The 21,405-nt window shown below is 46.0% G+C and overlaps 1 protein-coding gene across 1 annotated transcript; it reads right to left on the bottom strand.

Annotated features, from left to right (window-relative positions):
- Positions 1–982: 982 nt before the first annotated feature.
- LRRIQ4 (leucine rich repeats and IQ motif containing 4) lies at positions 983–13,260 on the bottom strand (the record flags this gene model as incomplete). The annotated part of the gene is made up of 5 exons (XM_079763526.1): positions 983–1,135; positions 6,947–7,143; positions 8,356–8,494; positions 9,737–9,910; positions 12,295–13,260. The coding sequence occupies 5 exons, from the start codon at positions 13,258–13,260 to the stop codon at positions 983–985; spliced, it is 1,629 nt and encodes a 542-aa protein (XP_079619652.1).
- Positions 13,261–21,405: the final 8,145 nt, after the last annotated feature.

The following is a 21,405-nucleotide window of genomic DNA, read 5'->3' as shown; positions in this document are numbered from 1 at the left end:
TAAAAGGAATAATACAGTAAAGACCTGTGGTGATGGAACAATTTTGTATCTTGATTTTGGTGGTGGCTACATGAAGCTACATGAGACAAAACCGCATTGACCCCCGCCCCCCCCCCCCACACACACACACACAAATGAGTGTATGTGTAACTGATGGAATCTGAATAAGTTCTCTTGATGGTACCAATGTAGATTTTCTGATTTTTTTTTATTGTATTCTAGTTATGCAAGATGTCAACACTAAGGGAGGGTAAAGAGTACATGGGCCTCTCTGTACATTTCTTTGGAACTTCCTATCTTATATAATAAAAGCCTAATATGCTAAGTGTCCATTTGTCCGTTCAACCAATCAAAGCACAATATGCTAATGATATGCTAAGGCCACTCAACTACTTGCTATGATGTGCACTGACCACCAGGGAGCAGACGTTCCAACCGGTAGGTTAGCTTGCTGCTGGGGTCCGGCTGATCAGGACTGAGCGAGACGGGCCAGACATGCCCTGGAGCCCTCCTGCAGTCCCTCCCTGGCTGGCCAACCTCCCATGTTCCTCCCCAGCCCCGATCAGGCACCAGTGGGGTCCCATGGCTGGGTCTCTCGCATCCGGGCTGAGGAACCCCCCACCCCGAGTGCACAAATTTCGTGCACTGGGCCTCTAGTGAATATGTAATTATTTCAAAACTAAAAGTTTGTTACAGAATACTATAAGGAACCTCCATGTAACTATGAGATATTTCTGCAATTATCAGCTTATGTCCAATCTTGTTTCATTTGGATCCCCCACACTTACCTGATATAATTCTGAAGCAATTCCTGGGCTTCATATCATTTTCTCATAAATATTTCAGTAAAAGTAAGAATATTTACTTTTATACATAACCATAATTTAATGAATAATTTTAGTGTGGTGGGCATCTAATTCCTATATATTTTTGCCTTCTTAATGCATCAGGGTTCATTTCCTCAAGTCATTAATATACGAAATTATTTCTTCTTTTCCTTTGCAGGTTTTCCTTTTCCACCCTTCTTTCCTGACTTAGATTTTAGAGAATTCTTTCCTTTCTTTCGCATTTTGAACAATTCAGAAAATCTCCCAAGTCCTTTCCGTACCATAATTCCACGCCACCAGGACTGAATCTGAAAACAGATAAACCCAAACACTATTAGTTGGTATCATTGGGGATGGTTACATCTCTTTGTTCTGACATGTGGTTTTAAAGATGTGAAGAATGGAATGTGATGAGAACTCTAAGCCTTATTTTCTCTCTTTCTCAATGGGCCAGTCATCCAGGAATTTTTTTTAAAGTATTGAGTGCTTTTATGCACCAAGCCCTGTTCCAAACCTTTGGGAAACAGCAGTTAAATACTATTGTCACTGACTTTGTGGAGCTCACATTCCAGTGAAGGGAAGAGACAATAAACAATAAACACATCCTATATAACAAAGAGGTAATATGCAAATCGATCATCACACCATCACAAGATGGCAATGCCCACAGGGGGGCAGGGCTGGCTGCTCCACGCGCCTGCAGCCGGAGTCCCCTCAGCCCCGCTGGGGGCCTCAGGTCCTCCTGCACCCCTCCCCCCAATGACTGACAGGTCACCCAGGCTCCCCCAACAAGCTGCCCATTCCTCTCTTCTTCCCTCCCCCAAAGCTGAAGCCTGACTGTGGTGTCCAACAAATCGGAAGTTATAACTCATGTCGTCGAGAGTATCCTCCATTCCTCAGCCAGGGCCGGCCGCTCTGCACACCTGCCGCCAGAGTCCCCCCAGCCCTGCCGGGGGCCTCGGGTCCTCCTGCACCCCCCACTCACTGAGGCTCAGGCAAGCAGGGCCAGCCGAGGCGCAGGCAAGCCTTGGATGGTGGCTGCCCAGCCACCCAGGGCCACCCAAGGCTCAGGTAACCAGGGCTGGCCGAGGCTTGCACTGCCGGCAGTGGCAGCAGCAGAGGTGTGATGGGGGGCCCTGATCGCCGGCTCGCCTCCCACCCCGGAGGGCTCCAAGACTGTGAGAGGGGGCAGGCTGGAGTGAGGGACCCCCCTCTCCAGTGCATGAATTTTCATGCACCGGGCCTCTAGTAAATGTCTAATTAGATGGTGTTTGGTGGCCTGGAGATGGCAGTGCACAGTAAGGGGAATCGGACGTGCCTCTACCCTGCCTTCCTTCTTGTTACTAGTCTTCCTGTGCCCCTGCCTACCTACAGCCAGCCCACCCTTGTTGCTTCACTCAATCCTATTCCCTCCCACCTACTCAGAAACATCCCTCCTCTAGAAGTAAAAAAAACTCTTTGAACCTTTAGCATCCAGAACCAGAACTGTGAGAAAATACATTTCTGTTGTCTAAGCATCCTAGTCTATGGTCTGTTGTTATGGTAACCTGAGGCAGTCATTTTTCCAGTGAAGCCTACCATGACTATCTCATTTAAATTGAAATTCCACAATACACACACAACTTCTGGTAATCTCAGTTCCTCTTAGCTTGAACTTTTTTTCCAACACCACTTATTACTTTCTAATACAGTATATAATTTTATATTATACTAGAGGCCTGGTGCATGAAATTCGTGCATAAGGGGGTGTCTCTCAGCCCAGCCTGCACCCTCTCCAATCTGGCACCCCTCGAGGGATGTCTGACTGCCCATTTAGGCCCGATCCTATCTGGATCAGACCTAAACTGGCAGTCGGACATCCCTCTCACAATCCAGGACTGCTGGCTCCCAACTGCTCGCCTGCCTGCCTTCCTGATTGCCCCAACTGCTTCTTCCTGCCAGCCTGATCACCCCCTAACCACTCCCCTGCCAGCCTGATTGATGCCTAACTGCTCCCCTGCCAGCCTCATTGCCCCTAACTGCCCTCCCCTGCAGGTATGGTCACCCCTAACTGCCCTCCCCTGCAGGCCAGATCCCCCCCAACTGCTCTCCCCTGCAGGCCTGGGTCCCCCACAACTGCCCTTCCCTGCAGGCCCAGTCACCCCAACTTCCCTCCTCTGCCAGCCTGGTCACCCCTAACTGCACTCCCCTGCTGGCCTGATTGCCCCCAACTGTCCTCCCTTGCAGACCTGGTCCCTCCCAACTGCCCTCCCCTGCTGGCCATCTTGTGGTGGCCATCTTGTGTCAACTGGGGGGCAGGATCTTTGACCACATAGGGGCAGCCATCTTGTGTGTTGGGGCGATAGTCAATTTGCATATTATTCTTTTATTAGATAGGATTATATAGGATAGAGGCCTGGTACAGGGGTGGGGGCCAGCTGGTTTGCCCTGAAGGGTGTCCCGGATCAGGGTGGGGGTTCCCTTGAGGCGTGGGATGGCCTGGGTGAGGGGCCGTGGTGGTTTGCAGGCTGGCCACGCCCCTCCAGTGACCCAAGCGGAGGCCCTGGTATCTGGGATTTATTTATCTTCTATAATTGAAACTTTGTAGCCTTGAGCGGAGCCAAGCCTCCTGCTTGCTCCGTGGCTGCAGTCATTTTGTTGGGATTTATTTATCTTCTATAATTGAAACTTTGTAGCCTTAAGCGGAGGCCAAGGCAGTCCAGGTCAGGTTGAAAGCTTGGCTTCCTCCATCGCCTGGGGGGCAACTCAAGCCTCCTGCTCTCTCCATGGCCGCAGCCATCTTGGTTGGGTTAATTTGCATACTCGCTCCTAAGTGGCTGGTGGGCGTGACTTGTGGGTGTATCGGAAGTATAGTCAATTTGCATATTACTCTTTTATTAGATAGGCTATTTGTGATTTTATTCCCATCACACTAGACTTTAAGCAATATGAGGACATATTATGTTTTGTTCAAACTGATGTATTTCCAGTGCCTAGAACAGGGGTCCTCAAACTTTTTAAAGAGGGGGCCAGTTCACTGTCCCTCAGACCGTTGGAGGGGAGTCGGAGAGTGCGGCGCACATTCCACACATGCGCACTGCGGGCCCGGGATGAGTCAGCTGCTAAGCAGGACAGGCAGTGGCGGCAAAAACACCAGATAAATGTCCTCGGCGGGCCGCATGTGGCCCGCGGGCCGTAGTTTGAGGACCCTGGCCTAGAACAATGCCTGGCACATAGTAGAAGCTCAATAAATATTTGTTGGATGAATGAAAAAGTTAGGTGGGGGTATGCTGTTTTATATAAGGTGGACTAAGGGCAGGTATGAGGATATTTGAGCAGAGACTCAACTAAGTGAAGGCAGAGTTTTGTCCATACCAGGGGAATTATCTCTGGGCAGAAAGAGCCAGTGTTAAGATCCTGAGGCAGGAGCATGCTTGAACCTTAGGAACATACCAAGGATCCTGTTTGTGACTCAAGTAAAGTAAAAAAGGGAAAGATGAGACCGGGAGTGAAAGCAGCAGATCAGTTAGTTAGGGTGGTGATTTTCCAGGGGACAGTGCTGCCCTCTAGAGGCCTTCTGAAAATGTGCAGAGCTTTTTGTTGTCAAGGTCTTCAATCCTGTGACATGCACCCTGGCCCACAAAGAACATTCAAAGGGTGTGCAGGCTTGGACAGTTTGGAAGCAATCCGTTTTCAAAATTTCAACTTCCATGCATACCCTTTTCTAAAATGTACCTGCCTAGGAACACAGCTGCCCCTCTGGCACCCCTCTCACCCACCTGAATCTGACTAGGGTGTGTTGCCCTGGACTTCAGAAACCTCTGGGACACATAATAATAATAATAATAATAATAATAATAATAATAATAACAACAACAACAACACTGATGTTGGCTCTAAGGACAGAGTAACCAATCCTTTTGCCTTCCAGCTCTTCGCCTTCAAGAAAATTGAAGGTAGAACAGTTGATTTGTCTGCTAAGAGCCTGCTATCTGATTTGGGGTATAAATCTGGGGAAAGTTCAAGAGATGTTTAAGACTTTGCCATTTAAAACAAAATGTGGTAAAGAAAAAATTTATCACCTTATTTATGGGGACAATGTTTCTCAGCACTTCATTTGTAAAATGAAAAACAGGCATAGAACTGATGCCAAGCCCTGTCTCATTGTAGCCATAACTAATATTGATGCAAGGATACATAAACCATGTGGAAAAGTTTCTCTCATTTGTATATGTATTTCCCCCAAATCCTATAGGTCAAATAATTAAACATCAAAATTCATTAATAACAAGAACAGATCCAGAGACTGAGAAACATCGATCAGAACGTCAAACCTCAGGGAAGGTGGGGGTCGGTGGAAGTAAGGGGGAGAGATCAACCAAGGGACTTGTGTGCATGCATATGAGCCTAATCAATGGACACAGACAACAGGGAGGTGGGGCATTAGTGGGGGGTGGGGGGTAATGGGGGAATAAGGACACATATGTAAAAAAAAATTATTAAAAAAAAATAAAAATTTTTTAAAAATAATAAGGTAAAAATGATTCATCAGGGATAACCATTTAAAAAATTCATAATAGATATTATGTTGTTATGGTCAATTTTATACTACCAATAATTGTAATAAGACTAATAAAATGTAATAATCTAGAACATAAAACCCTATGGTCACAGAAAAAAATAATTTTAAATTTTAATTTGCATAAATATTTTTGTTACCTATAAGTATGAAAGGTGATCTATAAATGACTTTAAATTATATATATATATATATATATATATATATATATATATATATATAAAAATATATATATATATATAAATAATGATATGTACAGGGTGTTCCCCCAAAATGTATACACACTTTAACAGCTGATAGCGCAATTTTGAAAATGAAGCGTATTTTAATAAACACTGCCTTTATATTTATTCAAAGTATGTGGATACATTTTTGGGACACACTATATATCACATAAAACAGTAAGATCAATTCTAAGGGGGAAATGGAATGAATATAGATGTTCAAGAAGAAAAGAATATAACAAAATGTCTGCCTGTAAAATAAAAACTTGTTCAAGTATTTTGTAAATTGATGTTGACTGACATATCAAATCAAAATAATATTTAGATTCCATTGGGTACATTTAAAATATTGATCTAAGAGCTCTATTTTAAAATGTCGATATTTAAAATTCACTGAAAAATAACAACTTTGCAATGATTTAAACCTAGTGACAAAAAAATTTATATACCAATTTTGAAAATGTGCAAGAGGGCATATGGTTTTTCAAAATGCTCTTAGGAAGACTCCAAAAAGTATTTTTATTCTTCCAAAGTAATCATTCCTGAATATATACATATTAAAATAAATATTTTAATATAAATAACTGTCCTTATCTTTCCCTTTATGTTGTAGCTCAGGCATTACTTCGATTTATTAAAAGTATGTGGTTTTGGTAGGTAATATTATCTATGAGTTTAATTTCCAGGAAATGAAAAATGGTCGATTTCAGCAGAGGAGAGCAGATCAACCTATGTTTTGACAGCATCAGTGTGATTGCTGAGTGAAAGGTATATTTTCGGGGGAGCAGGAGTGGAAGTAGGAGTGTGAGAAGATGGGGACTCGGAACAGTTGAATGAAGAACACTGAATAGTGACTGAAGTGAACACATTCCTGGTCTGTCCGGGGTACCCTTATGTCTCTATGAGCTTCTTGGGCAAGACTGGGCTCTTAGTTCTTTGATCCTCGTTAGTGGCAGAGAAGAACTCTGGTCGCTAGACCTCTGCACCATAAATGCGTTCATTTCTAATTTTTCAGCCTTATCTTACTGACTTTGTTAATATCAGCTTTTCATCCCAGTGAATACTCTAAGAATTTTAGATTGTTTTAAGATTTGAAATTTTGGTTTCTTTTGCCTGATTGTTGGCTTCTTGTCTGACAAGGAGACAAGGAACAAAAATGCTAGGACGATGTTCAAAATTCTCTCTCTTGGCCCTGGGTAAGTAAATAAGAGTCTCTACTCTCAAGGACAAGGTATAGATGTGTAAAGAGCAGCCCCATTGGCTAAGCTAATGTGTTTAACACTAACCCCTCTCCAAAGCAACTGTGAGTATATTATCCAGAAATTTTGCTGATTTACCTTTGTTGCTACTATTTTCTTATTTCTTTTCTCCTCAAGGTATGCGAATATAGCCTTTTTGCCGTCAGTGCACACTTCTTTTGGGGGATCTTCCATAGGATTGTCCGTCAGCGTCAAAACATTGAGATTCGCTAGACTATCTAAATTCTCCGGAAGTTGGGTGAGCAAGTTTTTCTCAAGCAGTAATTCTCTCAAAGCTGAAACAATATTTTAAAATGATGAATTTATCTTAAAAACAAGCAAGAATTAAAATGTGAATTCTTTAGTCCAGTCATTTTGAAAGGTTTGTTTCCTACTGTGCCATGTCACAAAAAACATCAGATTTGATGAGGCAAATTGAAGTTCTCTTCTTTTTTTTAAAAAAAATATATATTTTATTGATTTTTTACAGAGAGGAAGGGAGAGGGATAGAGAGCTAGAAACATCGATGAGAGAGAAACATCGACCAGATGCCTCCTGCACACCCCCCACTGGGGATGTGCCCGCAACCAATGCACATGCCCTTGACCGGAATTGAACCTGGGACCCTTGAGTCCACAGGCCGACGCTCTATCCACCGAGCCAAACCGGTTTTGGCGAAGTTCTCTTCTTTAAAACAACTCAAAGTTGTTGGAGTTAGTGTTAATAAGTATTAGAGACAAGAAATTAATAAACACTAAAAGATTTTGAGAATGTTACATTCCTCCAGAGACCAAGGACAGGGTAAAAATGTATAGTCAGGAGCATTACTAAAGATCCTGCATACCCACGCCAGCCTCTAATCTTTGAATGTCTTGTGGCTAGGTAACAGCTTGCACTCGTATTTCTTCATCCTCCTTTCACTAAAGAATAGTCAGTTTGAACACATATCTATAAACCTGCAGATTCAGTACACTATGGGGAGAAATTTTTTCTTTAATCTGGCCCCAGGAGGAACTCAGCAAAAAGCTTAAGTGAATGCATATGTTTGAGTGTTTAAATATGAATCATATATGACTTTTCATGTCAATCATGTAGCTTCAAAAGCCCGCCCCTTGCTGATTTCACCACTGTGAGTCAGTATTTTTCTTTTTCTTCAAGTGACTTAGGGACCTAATGTGAATTTACGGCAGGGCCCCCAACTCCCAATTCCAACATGTAGTAGGTATTCAGTACATTTTTGTTGCTGGTGTAATGACTAATGATCTTAGCAGTTGCTACTTGCTTTTCTTTTTAAATTCCCAATAAGTAATCTACCTTTGTGAGGCTCTGAGCTGTACTAGTCAGGCACCTCACCTTCCCAGTGAGCCAAGCAAGGAGGTAATGAAGTAGGGCCAAGCTCTCTAAACACTGAGGTTGGTCTTTAGAAAAGCAAAGAAGCTTTTATCAAGGGAAATGCTGGCCTCAAGCTCTACTAGGGCCTAGGCTCTGGGCCTACGAAGAGTCCCCACCTTGTGCTTGGCAGATGGCATCTGGAAGTTGCTTAAGCAGATTGTGGCGGCAATCAAGAATTTCCAGGTTGGGCATTGATCCCAAGGCCACTGGCAAGTACTCCAGGTGGTTGTTTTCTATATGCAGCTCTTTAAGAATCTGAAATAACATCATAGTATACCATAAGGATCCTTACATTGAAAAATGAATTATAGAAACTAGAATCACCTGTGCGTTCCCATGCTACTTCGGTGAGGGTTGTTATGCCTTGGAATAAAGGGAGAAAACATTTAAAGGACCATCATCAAGAAGTTATTTTTTAGTTAAACTATTAGAAATGGTTCACATTTATGTAGGGAAAAATAGAACATGGGAACCTAGTATTTCTTTGTTTCACAAGAACTTTATGAGAAAATAATGTGGATCATTTAACTACACACATCATTTGCTCCCTTTCAATGGCTAATTATCTGTGGCAGTTGCCTCAGAGGTATAATTTCCCCAAATATCAATCCAACATTGCCCAAGTGGAAGTAGCCAAGTATACAGATACGTTAACTACGTTAAAATTCGCTGGGCAAAACTTGGTATTTCACCCTCAGATTTTGGAGAGTGTGACATGATGTACAAGGAGCAAGATGACAGACAGAGTTCTATGAACACAGCATAAAGGGATGGAGAGTTCGGAATAGAAACCCTGTGTCATAGGTGCGTATCTGTGCTATACATACCATTGACCGTTGCTCAGTGCCGTGACCAGGGATAATGTAGTGGCCCACACCTACTTTACTAGTATTAAGGGTGCAGTACCAGAAGCATGACAATATAACAGTTCCTTAAAGTATGCATATAGATGAAGACACACTGGTATGGCTACCAGTTAATGAAGTGAACGTGTTGCTCTGCTAGCATTTAACACAGTGCCCTGGACCCATCTGCAGTGGGCCTGGTGCAACAGGGAAATAGATCACGATTTACATTCCACCACGTAGAGTGGGTGGTCTACTGCCCCATCCAAACTGCAGCTCCCAGCAGTTCACCTGTATGACACTTTCACTTCAAAACAGGACAACTTTCAAGGGTAACTTATGAAAAGTAGAAACGAAATGAAAAGCAGTGTGGCTCAACTTTTGCAAATAAAACTTTCCAGACCACATAGTGGAAAGGAGTATGGCATGACATACCCAGTAGCAATCACGATAAATTGTTCTTTAGGTATAAATCTGGGGGTGGGTCAGGAAGACAGTGGAAGGCTCAAAGTATGATCACGACTGTTGCTAAGAGCTGAGAATCTGGTATGGTTGATTCCACACACGGCCTGTGGAAACGGGGCCATGTTTCCCCAATGTCAGCCAACTTAAGGAATCAGTCGGTGTGTACTGCTCATCTGGGGAGGCTTACCTGTAGTTTCCCAATGTCCTCTGGCATGTAGGTGAGCTTGGCTCCCTGATCTTGCCCGATGTATAATTTCTCTAAAGACTCTAAAGAAAAGATTTCTTCTGGAAATGAAGTGAACTGATTCCCACTTAGTCCAAGTATCTTCAGTTTTGAAAGTGTACCGAAATCTGAAGGTAACTAGAAGTATTCCAAACAGATAAGTTTCAAGTCGAGATTCTCTTTTAAATCCTCACACGAGGATATGTTTATTGATTTTAGGGGGGGTGGGGAGGAGAGAGAGAGAGAGAGAGAGAGAGAGAGAGAGAGAGAGAGAGAGAGATTGATGTGAGAAACAACATCAGTCAGCTGCCTCCCTCAATGCCTCGATCAGGATGGAACCCACAACCTAGGTATGTGCCCTGAGCAGGAATCGAACCTGCAAACTTAATAGAGATTAAATCCTAGATTCTCTTCCTAAATCTTAGAGTTACTATCAAAACATTTACTTGTTGAAAGGCAGTTTTAAAAGTCTATGGCAATTAGGAAAACAAAAGACCTACCCAAGGTTTTGAAAATTGAGTAAAAAAAAATGTTTTTTAAAGAAACTCAGACCTTGCCTGGCCTGTGTACCTCAATGGTTGAGCCTCGACCTATGAACCAGGAAGTCTAGGTTAGATTCCCTGTCAGGGCAGATGCCCTGGTTACAGGCTCAATCCCCTGTAGGGGGCATGTAGGAGGCAGCCAATCAATGATTCTCTCTCATCATTGATGTATCTATGGCTCTCTCTCCCTCTCCCTTCCTTTCTGAAATCAATAACAAAAAATTTTTTTTTCAAAACCCACACCTTTTTGGCCTAGGATTTTTATAATGTCTGGGGAACACATGAGACTGGTGTTGATGGCCAGGAAAGACAGACCTATTATTTGGTTAGGTATTGAATTCCAAGTATCCCTTTTTCTCCCTCTATAGTTGTCCTTTGCTTTTCAAATAAATCTTTTTTAAATTTTAAATATTAAACAAAAGAAACAAATACAAGTATACCCAAATCTTTGTTAATAAATACAATAAAATACTGCAATTAAAGTTGAGTTCTCTACAATACCCTCATATGCTTGACTACCTCCTTCTTCCCAGAAACAGCCATTGTTAGGAATGTAGTTTTTTCCAGTCCATATTTTTATACTCTTATCACATATATAAATATCCATAAAATGTGTTGTTGTGTGTATATGTACTTTTATGTGATTTAAAAAATTTATAAGTGGCATCATTAGGTTCTGCAATTTGTTGCTTTACTTTTTAACAGACATTAACATTTTGGGATTTCTCCACATTGCTACCTGTAGCTCCCATTCACTTAAATTATTGCATAGCATTCCATTTTACAAATATACCACAATTTACTTGCTCATTCCTCTACTGACTGACATTTAGATTGTCTTCCATTACTTCATGATTACCAACAATGCTGTGATGAACATTTCTGAACAGGCCACCCTGTACCCATGGGAAAGTTTCTCTAAAGCTGTTTTTGCAGTTCCCCATGAATGGAACATTAAGATCTAAGGTTGTGTCAGAAAAATCTGCTGTTTAAGGAAATTCTGTTAGGAGGTGGTCTTTATTAAGAATAGAGACCCTGGAGTCCAGCAGCTTTGGGTGGGAATCCTGCCTTCATCACTTATAGGTGTGTGGCCTTGACAAGTTAGTTAAGCTCCCTGTGCCTCATTTTCCTCCTATGCCATTGAGGATAATATTACCTACATCAAAAATACTTGTGAGTCCCTAGCTGGTTTGGCTCAGTGGGTAGAGCATGGGCCTGTGGACTGAAGGACCCTGGGCTTGATTCCGGTCAAGGGCACATGCTCTGGTTGCAGGCTCTATCCCTGATAGGGGACATGCAGGAGGCAGCCAATCGATTATTCTCTCTTATCATTGATGTTTCTGTCTCTCGATCCCTCTCCTTTCCTCTCTGAAATCAACAAAAAATGTATTTTAAAAAAGATACTTGAGAGGATTAAATGAGATCATCCTTGTAAAAAACACTTTGCCCAGTGACTGACATACATATTGTAAATAAACAGAAGGTACTAATTGTGATTGATATTGTTCTTGGAGGGTAGGGGCGTCATAGAAATGATCGCCGTGTTGGCTATACACTGAGTGGCCAGATTATTATGATCCCTGAACGCATAATAATCTGGCCACTCAGTGTATATCCTATATAATAAAAGGCTAATATGCAAATTGTCCCCTCAACCAGGAGTTCGACCAGCAGGCAGGCCTGCCGCCCATGTCCCCTCCCCCTGGCCAGGCTGGCAGGACCCCATCCATGGCACGAGTTCATGCAGCGGGCCTCTAAAATACACACACACACACACACACACACACACACACTGAGTGGCCAGATTATTATGCGTTCAGAGATCATAATAATGTGGCCACTCAGTGTATTTGTGAACCCTGGATGTTTGCCCATACAGTCAGTTAGAAGTTGCTGATGTTTAGACACAGAACCGCACCAACTCAGGGCAGGAAGGGCCCTGGATGAGGGCATAGCGACAGGCAGGAAGGGAATCGGTACCTTCCCTATCTTATTATCATCCAGCGCCAGGATCTCCAGGCTCTTCAGCGAACAGATCTGCAAGGGGAAGCCTTCCATGTGATTCTGGCTGAGGTCCAGGAAGCGCAGGTTGACCAGGCGGCGGAAGGAGCGGCGCAGCGCGCGCAGGCCGGTGTTGCACAGGTAGAGCAGGTGCAGCGAGGTCCACTTGCAGACCAGGCGCGGCACCTTCTCCAGCGGGTTCCCGCTCAGCCCCACCTCCGTCATTTCCACGAGGCTCTCCAGGGTGTGCGGGATGGAGTGGAGGCGGTTGTAGGATATATCCAGCACCGACAGTTTGTCACACTGGCACAGGGACTCGGGGAGCGAGTGCAGGCCGTTGTGAGCCACATAGAACTTCTGCAGCCTGGTCAGGTTCCCAATCTCCTCTGGGAGGGCCACTAACCTGTTCTCATCCAGGTCAACGATCACCAGGTTGTAGAGGACGCAGAGCTCCGGCGGGAAGACTTCAAACTGGTTTTGCTTCAGGTAGAGCTCCCTCAGTTTGGTCTGGTTCACAATTTCCGTGGGCAGAGACGTCAGGTGATTTCCGGACAGCCCGAGGAGCTCGAGATGGTGGAGGTGTTTGCAGATTTCGGTGGGGATCTCCCGGACGTGGGTGCGGTAGAGGCGGAGCTGGCGCAGGGAGCGGATGGTGCTGAGCACCGGGACCCAGGAGGGGAGGATGGGGTTGTCGCTCAGGTCCAGGCCCTCCAGGTTGCTCAGCTTTCCCAGCTGGGCGCACAGCTTGCTGAGCTTGTTATTGTTCAGGTAGAGGACTTTGAGATTCTTTAAGCACTGGATGTCCTGGGGGATTTCCTCAATGCAGTTGTTTTCAAGATGCACTTCTTCTAGTTCTTTTAATGCTAAGATCCCCGGTGGAATTGTAGCCAAGTTCTGATTGGAAGCATCGAGGAAAAATGTTCTTCCAGATGTGCTGTGGATCATAGTTTGGTGTACGTTAGATGACTGTGCTACTGATTCTGTGATGCCATTTGATATTATTTAGATGGACAATTCAAATATTCAAAATCTGAAAAATTGTGAAAAGAAAAAAAAAAATCAGAGTTTACCTGCCACCAGGGTTTGGTATCCTTAAAGAGAGATAAAAATTAAAATTTAGTTGATTAAATGTAGCGCTTGACATTATGCCACAACATAAAATAAAGGTTTTTGTGATTTGTGTTGGGGGAAGAATTAAAGTGTAGACTCCTCTTTCTCCTAATAGGTTAACTAATATTTTTTTTAAATAGTCTAAATTCAGTTTTTTTTAAAAAAATGCCCATCTTGATTCTATTTCCAGGCAGGCTGTAGAAAGTTGCCAAAGATCATTGGTCCTACAATAAACACTGAGAGAACACTAGAAAAATTTTAATATTTTAAAATATTTTTTTTCCTTACTAGAGAGTTGTAGATGCAAAGGTCAGGAGAATTAAGTTTGAGAGATGGACTCGTCCTCCCTAAAAAAGTAGAGACCAGTGGGCGCTTTCATGCCTGTGGCATTTTCAAGTTTGGTGACTGACAGGGGGAGAACAAGCCATCCTCTAGGCAAAGAACCTCAGGGGTAAGGAGAAACCAGCCAAACTTTTTTGTTGTTGTTAATCTTCACCCAAGGACATTTTCCCATCGATTTTTAGAGAGTGGAATGGAGGGGGAGAGACAGAGAAACATCGATGTGAGAGAGACACATCTATTGGTTGCCTCCTGCACACACCCCGACCAGGGCCAGGGATGGAGCCTGCAACCGAGATATGTGCTCTTGACTGGAATCAAAACCGGGACCCTTCAGTCTGAGGACCGAAGCCCTTATCTACCAAGCCAAACTAGCTGGGGCTTGACTGAAAACCCTTCTTCGCATTTTAATGGGCTTTGATGTGCACAGGCAAATGGGCCCCATAGTCCAGTAACACCAGGACACTTTTGTGCTCTAGGTTTTACTTAAATTAACCTATTTAATCCTCACCACAACCCTAACAAGGAGGCACCATTATAATTCCTGTTTTACAGATAAACTAAGTAACTAAAAGGGCTCTTCTTGGGATAGAATAGGACGTGGGAGCAGAACCAGAGAAGTTGACTCAACCTCACATAAGTTTTTAGCATCATTTATTCACAGGAAGCCTGGTTTTTATTAGAATGATTCTTGGGTGTGAGGTTTCAGGCTCGATTTTTCTTTCTCAGCCTTCCAAGTCATCTGGGGGAAATGTGTGTGGACTAGCCATCCTGAATAGAGTGAACACCGTGTGTCTGGGCTTCCAGACACATGAAAGAACTTATTTCTCCTAACCTTCATCTTGCTCCATGATGAATCCTGACTAGAATGTCTGAATGTGTGTGGATATCTATTATCTCACCTTAATCAGATATCACATATGTATCTGGAACCAATTTGATGGCCCTCTGAAAGATATATATATATATATATATATATATATATATATATATATATATATATATATAATATCATTAGTGGATTTAATAAAAGGAGTTTGTGGGGAACACTTTGTAAAGTATTGTCTAACCATTATGCTATACCCTAAAACTAATACAAAATAATATTTAACATAAATAAGTAAATATATACAAATACTGGTTGTAAAGCCTGGATTTGCAACAGCTTTGCTAGTAATTCAGCCACAGTAAATAAGAAGGGGGGAAGATTGATTCCTTATTGACTATTTTTCCCCCTAGAAATTGCTACCTGAACATGGTCAAATTAACTTATTACAATCCAATGTTACTGTGGTGTTTCTAAGTGGAATCACTTGTTGCATCATCATTTAAAAGAGTCAAGGTTGGACAATTTAATAATTAGCCCTTCTTTATGTAACTTTTTTTTTTTTAATTTCTTTATTGATTAAGGTGTCACATATTTGTCCTCATCCCCCCATTCCCATCCCACACCCCTCCCCTTGGATGCCCCAACCCTCTGTTGAACTTAAGCATTGGTTAGGCTCATATGCATGCACACAAGACCTTTGGTTGATCTCTCCCCCCTCCCCCCACCCTCCCCTATCCTCCCTCTGAGGCCCGATAGTCCGATCGATGCCTCCTTGTTTCTGGTTCTGTTCTTGTTCATCAGTCTATGTTGTTCATCATTTCCCCTAGATGAGCAAAATCATGTGTCACTATAGATATACTTATAAGAATTGAATGTGCGACGAGCAATAATAGTTATGCTGACAGGCAAATGAATCAGTCTGTAGTGAGTTTCTTTCTGGACCAACAGTTCTTTTGAGACCCAATATCAATGTCCACCGGTTCCCTATGAGTACATGTCGGCACTGACCCCTCAGCTCTGGATGGTGGACAAATGGTGGTAATGCAGGTCCGACTTCCTCTGGTTTGGTCTCGGCTGGACCCAGGGGCACTGCTTCACCCGGATCCAGGGGCCCACGGCCTCACCTGGACCCGGGGCCAGGCTCACCCGGCTCCAGGGGCCCGCGGCCTCGCCCGGACCCGGGGCCCAGGGCTCACCCGGCTCCAGGGGCCCGCGGCCTCGCCCGGACCCGGGGCCCAGGGCTCACCCGGCTCCAGGGGCCCGCGGCCTCGCCCGGACCCGGGGCCCAGGGCTCACCCGGCTCCAGGGGCCCGCGGCCTCGCCCGGACCCGGGGCCCAGGGCTCACCCGGCTCCAGGGGCCCGCGGCCTCGCCCGGACCCGGGGCCCAGGGCTCACCCGGCTCCAGGGGCCCGCGGCCTCGCCCGGACCCGGGGCCCAGGGCTCACCCGGCTCCAGGGGCCCGCGGCCTCGCCCGGACCCGGGGCCCAGGGCTCACCCGGCTCCAGGGGCCCGCGGCCTCACCCAGACCCAGGATTCAGCCTCACCCGGACCCAGGGGCGCACGGCCTCGCCCGGATCCAGGATTCAGCCTCACCCGGACCCAGGGGCGCACGGCCTCGCCCGGACCCAGGATTCAGCCTCACCCGGACCCAGGGGCGCACGGCCTCGCCCAGACCCAGGATTCAGCCTCACCCGGACCCAGGGGCGCATGGCCTCGCCCGGACCCAGGGGCACGTGGCCTCACCCCGACCCGGGGCCCAGCCTCACCCCGACCCAGTTCCCAGCCTCACCCAGACCCAGGGGCACGCGGCTTCACCCGGATCCAGGACCCAGCGGGGTTTCGTCTTCTTGATCCCATTTCCTGTTGGTCAATTCCATCTCAGTAATTCCTTCGGCCATTTTCTCAGAGCTCCAGGGCAGCCGCCGCAGAACTCGTTGGGCGGCGGGCTCGGCGAAGCTCCGGTGTGCCCGGTGCGCGGCAGCGGGCTGGTCCGGGGTGGCTGCGTCGGCCCTTGGGTCTGCAGCGGTGGCCAGTCACCGAGCGTGCGCACCTGGCCGCTTCCGGGGCGTTGAGATTCTTGAAGGACTCGGAGGTCAGCAAGCGCGGAGTCTCCCACCCCATGACTCCCAGGGGCTCGTCTGTCCGTGCTCGGCAGCGAGTGGGGCCTTCCCCTCAGCCGGAGACCGCTGGGGGAACTGCGCCGAGCACGTTCCAGGCCGCCACTGTGTCGTCTGAGCCGTAGTTCTTAAAGTGTGATCTTTGGGTCGCCGGCATCAGCATCATCCCGAGTACCCCTCTCTTTTATTCTAGTTGTAGAGCGTCTGCTCAGTCAGCCCTCCGGTGGTTCTGGATGGTGTCTGCTCCGCTCTCCCGTCGTAGACTCAAAATTGTTGTGGTGGGCAGCAATCAGGCTTCCGCCCTATGCCTCCGTCTTGGTCTTCCTTTGTATAGTTAAGTCTTGATTGTTGTTGGTGTCGCTGGGAGGAATTGTCCTCCAGGCCAATTGGCCGTGCAGATCCTCTGTGTCTATAAAGGAAGAGTTGCTGTGTAGGAGACAGATTTATGGGCCGGGTTTTGGTGCAGCAAGGCTTTGGCGCTCATTGATTCTGCCTCTGGAATGTGTCCTTTATGCGAGTGGTTGAAATCTGGTGTCATCTCACACCGACCACTAGATGCCCTCGTTTCTGGGTCTCCAATGGTGTGTAGGTCAGCTACTACCTAAGACCACTCAGCAGGACTTACGGCAGAAACTGCAGTTTCCTCCTCCTGTCTGAGCGTCCCTAGAGCAGTCCGACTAGAACCGCAGTTTATCTGGTCAAGCTGCCATAGGGCAGGCCACCCACATGCAAAAGCCGTTGCTTGGAGCCCAGGTGTGCCTGCAAGACGTGCGGGGCGGGTCTGCAAAACGGGCGGGGCGGGTCCCAGGGCGGGGCGGGGCCTCAGGGCGCCACCAGGCCATGGCGAGGCGAACCGCACTGGCTGCAAGTCTGCTTTTTCTGTTTTCCACGTTTCCAAGCCCCCTCATTCCGCACTCCAGCGCAGCAAACACTGATTGCTGGGCGCACCTCCACAAGGAAGTCACTCCCACTCTCCGACAGGAAGGCCGAGAGTCCAGCCTCTTCCCGCAGGCGTCTGGGGAGCTAATCTCCCCTAGGGTTGGAACAAAAGCCACAAGTCCCTTCCCCCGACCCACGCGCCTCCGCACCTCAGCTTCTCCAGAGTTCGCTCTTTCCTCTTCTCTCTTAGCTATAAATCCACCATTCAGCCAGCTCTCCTGTGGTTCTGGGTGGCAGACGCTCTGTGCGCGGCGAAGTTCCTTTGTTTAACTTTGGAATTGCTGTGCGCGAAGTTCCTTTGTTTGACTTCGCTGCCTTCTTAGTTCTCCTCTCTCAAAATGGCTAGAGGACTTGAGTGTAAGACAGGAAGTCTTAAGAATCCTCTAAGTCGGTGTTGGCGGTCTCCGGGGCCCCGAGGATCTCAGTGGGGAGCTGGGCCAGGTCGGTGACGCGGGTGGGCCCGTCTCGCAGAAAGATGGTCTCTTCCTTCACCGAGAGCCGCTGCGCCGAGTCCGCGGTCGCCGCCACAGCAGCTGCCGCGGCGCCCACGAGCTCATGGCCCCGGCTGCGGTGCTGGCTGAGAGGAGCCGCCGCCCGGTCTGGGGAGACGCGAGCAGGAGTCGCCGCGCTCACCAGTCCATCTTTTAGTTGTTTTTCCAAAACTGCCATGCGAGGCAGCAGATCAGCCGTTCACCTCCGCCGCCATCTTCTCTGGTCTACCTCTTTATGTAACTTTAATGTCCAAGAAAACCATTTAGGAAAATGATCAGCCCTCTCAAATTTTCATCAAGTGTTGATACTTATGTTTCCATGTGTAATTACACACAAACTGGATGGATAAAATTAGGGCCCTGAGGTTACTATGGTAAGTGACTGAGTCTGATTTCTAGTTAAAATCATTTCAAGATTTTGCCTAAAACTTCAGCTGGGAGCTCTTTTTTCTTTAATACAGACAAGCTAAAAGTAGCCTTAATTACCTAGGACTAGAAAATCATGTAACAGTAACACTACTTTTGCTTTGATGAAAATTTCTTGGAAGCTATAAAATCCCTTGAAAAAATGTTGTCTCCTTTCAGCTAATACTGAACTGAAAGTTCCATACAGATTTCAGACATCAATGAAAAACTTTTCACAAGCAAGCAACTTGAAGGTGTGCTCCCATCCCCACTGTCACCAAATTATTTACCTGAAATAGCTTCTCACACTTGCTTTCTTTAAATAGACTCAAAAGTTGCATCTTATCCATTTTACAAAAGCGTTCCCCCTCAGTCCCTTCCCCCTACCACCAAACTATAGATCTAGTAACTCATTGAGCAAGCCTTTCTTTTTCTTTTTTCTTCTGTTTTTAAATTTGGGTTTTTCAAAATGTTATTTGTATCATGAGCAGGAAAGTATGGGGCACTATTTCTTTATGAATCACTGACGTATTTTCTCATCTCACCAGAAAACAAGAATGTAAAACTTTTCATGCTACATACTCTTTTATCCATGGGCCAAAATCATTTTAAAATAACAAAACACTCATTTTCCATCTGCATATTCAGTACCTAAGCGTTCATGCATGAACAACACCAGAAGTCAGTACTTCAGATACTTGTCAGAAAATCGAACCAGGCATTTATTCTGTTCCAGCGCTTGCTGGCACCTCAGCTAGGCCATCTGATCGCTGTGAAAATAGCTAATGAATATGTTAAATATTCCCCCAGATCCTTTGAGTTCTGTCTCCATATTATCAGGAAACACCATGCCTAGACCCTATTACCATAATTAAATACCACGCCGTTGGCTTTCTAAGTAGAATTACAATAAAAGAAACATCATTGAAAAAAAAATATTTCTGGATCGTCTACAAAATTATAGTCAAAGACATGTGCATTAAGTTACTTATATAAAAATATACCTACTAAATTCTCCTACTAGAGGGTACCAGAGAAACGTAAATGCTGCCCTTTATTGAAGCCAGTACTCCACACCCTCATATATTCCCTTTGGCTCTGACTTCTAGAAAGCTCAGATTCGAGTTAGACCTATACTCTGGGTTCTTGACACATAAGTACCCAATGAATCCACCTAGGTTTCCTTCAAGCTAGCTCAGCAACATCTATCTCCCCCACCTCCCTATCCCTCAGAGCTTCTCAAGGGGAGGTCTTTCTCTCCCCCCCCCCACTCCCCCGCCAACGACATCCCTCCTTTATCTGGAAATCATTTCATGAGGGGTAATGAGAAATATACTAATGGAACTAGGTTGTATATGTGATCAGTGTCTTTTTCACCACCTGTTTAGTATGCATTTTGACACTGCAGGCTGTATTTTTGTGTAAATACTGCTTTTGTTTTTGCGGAGGCAGCTAGCTAAGGAGACTAGTGCTGTAGGTTCTGTTTGGTTAAAGCAGCCCTTTTCTGTTTATTCTATTCTGACCCTGTTTATTAGTTCCTCCCTAAAACAAGAATCCGATTCTGTATTTCTTGCTCCCTTGGAAGAACATCCCTCTCTCCCCAATGGAGCAGCAATTAATTAATCCTCCACCTCTCTTTTCTTTCCTTTTATCTTCTTAATTCAAAACACTTTAAGGGAGGCATAGGAAAAGGCAGGTGCTAGATTGTACCTGCACTAGATTGTAAATACACTTTGGTATTTCAAGCCACCTGTCAACTTTGTTGGTAGCACATAGGGGAAGTGAATACATAATTGTCTGTTTTCTATCATCATCATGGTTAACCTGAAGAAGTGCTATTTCAGGTGATGTTTAACTTCTGTGGGTACAGGGCTTCAAGAGACCCCTGCCTTGTCCGGCTCAACAATGTTTTGGCAGCGGGGCACTGGCTGGTGGGACAGCATGAGGGAGAGAGGATTCAGGCATTTTGTTTTTCACCTTTGAACTGTGCTTATAAACAGCCTGGTTTCACTAGGAGGGTCTCTGTCTGGCTCCAGGGTCCTGGTCAGGGCCTTGGACTTCCTTCTCTTGAGTCCATAGCAACCCCAAACAGAAGGCCTCCCCTTCCCTCCTTCCTCTTCTCCCTCGGATGTCCAAAAACTAAATTCTGATTATGCCACCCTGTAACTATTTCTGGGATTTGCCCCTTTCTTCTCATTCCCCCCAAGTCCAGTCTTAGCCGAGGCCTTATTGTTTCTCCTGGGTTACTGCAGCTGCTTCAGACCTCATTTGCCCTGCGCTGTGTCGAATCCATTCTCCAGCAGCTGTGCCTCTGAGGATGCACAGGACTCCCCGCGGGTCCGTTCTGCCTGTCCCCTTCCTCTGTACTCTTCTAGGCAACCCCAAGTACCTGCACGCCTCCAGCACACACCAAGCAGTTCCGCCCTCCAGCAGGTTCACGCCACCAGGCAGGGCATTACCTCCTCCAGGAAGCCCTCCCAGATTCCCCCCACCTCTCAAAAGACTGATCTACAACGTCCCTTCACGCTCCCTTAGCTCCGCGCCCTGTCTGTGCCGCTGCTACCATCCATCTCCTTCTGCACTTGGCCTCCGCAGGTGTGTGCACACTTTGGGGAGGCGCCTGTGTCATAATCATCTTTGTAGTCCCGGCCCAGCCCGACAGCCAGCAGCGCCTCCTAAACCTGGAAAACGTGTCCCTGCAAAGGAGCCCAGCCTTGGTGTGACAGTAACGCCTGGGCGGAGAAGGGCGTGATCTGGACCCAGACATGGTGACCATGGAGCCTGCGTGGCATGGCCAGCCCCTGCCTGTCCAGCCAGGCCTCCTGGCCCCGGTGAGTAATGGCAGGGGATCCCCGGTGC

Source organism: Cnephaeus nilssonii (assembly GCF_951640355.1).
Source record: "Cnephaeus nilssonii genome assembly, chromosome: 3".
Classification (NCBI taxonomy): domain Eukaryota; kingdom Metazoa; phylum Chordata; class Mammalia; order Chiroptera; family Vespertilionidae; genus Cnephaeus; species Cnephaeus nilssonii.
Note: the sequence above shows the minus strand (reverse complement) of the source record. Positions and strands in the feature narration are given on the sequence as shown.